Source organism: Gallinula chloropus (assembly GCF_964237585.1).
Source record: "Gallinula chloropus genome assembly, chromosome: 9".
In the NCBI taxonomy this organism is placed as follows: Eukaryota; Metazoa; Chordata; class Aves; order Gruiformes; family Rallidae; genus Gallinula; species Gallinula chloropus.
This window is the reverse complement of record NC_140094.1, coordinates 3,608,897-3,611,605: the sequence shown is the minus strand read 5'-3', so window position 1 is coordinate 3,611,605 and position 2,709 is coordinate 3,608,897. Positions and strand designations below refer to the sequence as shown.

Here is a 2,709-nt window from a genome sequence, read left to right as displayed (position 1 = left end):
TAATGTATTTTTGCATGCTTTAAAAAAAAAAAAAACAACAAACCAAACAACAACCTTTTATTTCTCAAAGTAGAATTTGACTTTAGAATTGTTTGAGCTGCTACATACTAAATTTTTTCAGAAAGCAGTTTGCTTAGTTGAAAGATCTATAAAGTTTCTGGTGAATTTTGGATACAGGTTTTATGAAAGTTACTCCTCTTACTAACAAGCTCTTCCATGCATATGTGTCATCAGTCCATTGTTGATAGGGGGCCCCACGGAGTGGCTCCACCCATGGCATCACTCCCCAGAGATCCTCAACAACGCTTGAAATCAATGCTTGGTACAGTTCAGGCTTTAATTGTGTCTGTCTGTCTTCATGAAAACCAAGACTGACCAGGAGTTAGTTCAGTCTGAAAGGGTTTTTATCCGATATGATGTTGTAGTCAGTGTAAGAGTTTAGTAATAAGACTCAAACTACAGAGTAAAGGATGACTAAATTCACCAGGTAACTATTTTCCTGATGCTGTCAACCTGAAAAAAATGATGTACCCAGTCTGAGACAGGTACCTGATTGCAGATTGAAACCTACCACTGACTAATGTGTTCACAGCTTGGAAAAAGCTCTGTAAAAATTGGACACATGCTCAGTATTATGCATACTGGTATATCTGTAAGTAGCTAGATACTACTGGCGTGTGCCTCAGCTTTATAAAGGATAAAAGACATGGAGCTCATTCTTACAAAATATATTGCTCTTAATCAATTTCCAGTAACAGATTATTCTCTGTGTTTTCCATTCTTGAGGTGGAAATGATACCTTTACTCACAGTACTTCACAAGAAATTGTAAGATTGCTAGTGAATCTGTGTGCAAGTTTCTACTCCTCCGAGACAGAGCATTTTGAGAGAGCTCTTATTTGTGCCTTTGTATGTGTATGTTCAGGACCTTGAAAATGAGTATTTACATTTTTATAAAAAATTCATGTGTGCATTAATGACTGGAGTTTTTAATGAAATAGTCACTGCTGATTATGTATATGAGTTTTTATATATCTTTCAATGAAATGCAGATCATTGGTGTAGGTGAGTTCATGTTCTATATATGTGTGTATGCTTATGTATGACTTTACTATGGAGTAGCATAAGTGATATCTTTATATATTTATGTACATTCCTATACATATCTTTGTGTGTAAGTGTGGAGCATGTCTGCTGGACTATTTGTAATTCATTCTGTTACTATCAACCTGAAGTTCATGAAATGCACATTATAATTTACATTTTGGAAGGGAGGGAGGGAGAAAAGACTGGTAGGGACCTTCATGCTGTTCCCAAAGGTTTATTTGAGACACATAATCTTTACAGATAGTGTTTTCACCATTGAAAGTTAACATATTCTGATATTATTTCCTTAGCAGACAAATCCTAGCTCTTCCCAAGAGATGACAAATGTTACAGCAGTACTGGAATTCAGGCTATTGGGCTTCAGTAGCAACCCACGCTGCCAGATCCTGCTATTCACAGTGTTTTTGGTTATTTATATTCTCACCATCTTAGGAAACACCATTATTATTTCAGTGGTGACACTGGAGCCACGGCTTCATTCACCCATGTACAAATTTCTCAAGAACCTCTCTTTCCTAGAAGTCTGCTACACCACAACAATTGTACCCAAGATGCTGGCCAACCTGCTGGCAAAGAGGAAGAGCATCTCCTTCTCAGGCTGCATGGCACAGCTTTACTACTTCATTTCCCTGGGAGCCACGGAGTGCTACCTCCTGGCAGTGATGGCATACGACCGATACCTTGCGGTCTGTGAACCCCTGCACTATGGAGTGGCCATGACTGCTGAGTCTTCTACCCGCCTGGCTGTGGGCTCCTGGGTCACTGGTGTTTTCACTGGGTTTCTTCCCTGTCTGATGATCTCCAGATTACACTTCTGCAGTTACAACCTCATTGATCACTTCTTCTGCGATATCTCTCCACTGTTGAAGCTGTCATGCTCAGACACCACTGTCACAGAAACTGTGATCTTCATCCTCTCTCTCCTGGTCCTTTCCAGCTGCTTTCTGTTGACTCTTGTCTCATACCTACTTATAATCCTCAGTATCCTGAAGATACCATGTGCTTCTGGAAAAAGAATCACCTTCTCCACCTGCAGCTCACACCTCGTGGTAGTGACTATATACTACGGTACAATGATTTCCATGTATGTCCGTCCCACCTACAACCTGTCCTCAGAGCTCAATAAGGCCATATCTGTGCTCTACACAGTGGTCACACCCCTTCTTAACCCACTGATCTACAGCCTGAGAAACAAGGCATTTAAGAAGGCCTTGGAAAAAACAGTCAACAGACACCATCGTCTTCATTCTTTGTAACTTGGGAACACACCCGTCAATACTGAATCCTGTTGATATTCAGGCTGTTTATTGTGTTCTGTCTGCTGAAGAGGTTATTATGGTGAGCATGAGTAACTGCAAAGATTGTTGCTGCTTTTTTATAAAAAAACAATTCAAGGCAGTTTTTACTGTAAACTGAAATGGCTCCTTAACAATGTTTCACTTTCTGCTTTTTCATCTTTTCTATCTTACACTTTATTTTCACCCACATTTAATTTACTTTGTATTACTATTATAATTGCTGCATTACATTTTTCTTTTTTTTTTTTGTTAGAGCACAGACAAAAATACACATGAACATTCTAAAGCTAATATATAATTTTGAC

The 2,709-nt window shown here is 38.9% G+C and overlaps 1 protein-coding gene across 1 annotated transcript; it reads left to right on the top strand.

The window, feature by feature from the left end:
- Positions 1 to 1,423: 1,423 nt before the first annotated feature.
- LOC311195012 (olfactory receptor 11L1-like) lies at positions 1,424 to 2,456 on the top strand (the record flags this gene model as incomplete). The annotated part of the gene is made up of 1 exon (XM_084268278.1): positions 1,424 to 2,456. The coding sequence occupies one exon, from the start codon at positions 1,424 to 1,426 to the stop codon at positions 2,360 to 2,362; it is 939 nt and encodes a 312-aa protein (XP_084124404.1). The 3' UTR covers positions 2,363 to 2,456.
- Between the last annotated feature and the right edge of the window lie 253 nt (positions 2,457 to 2,709).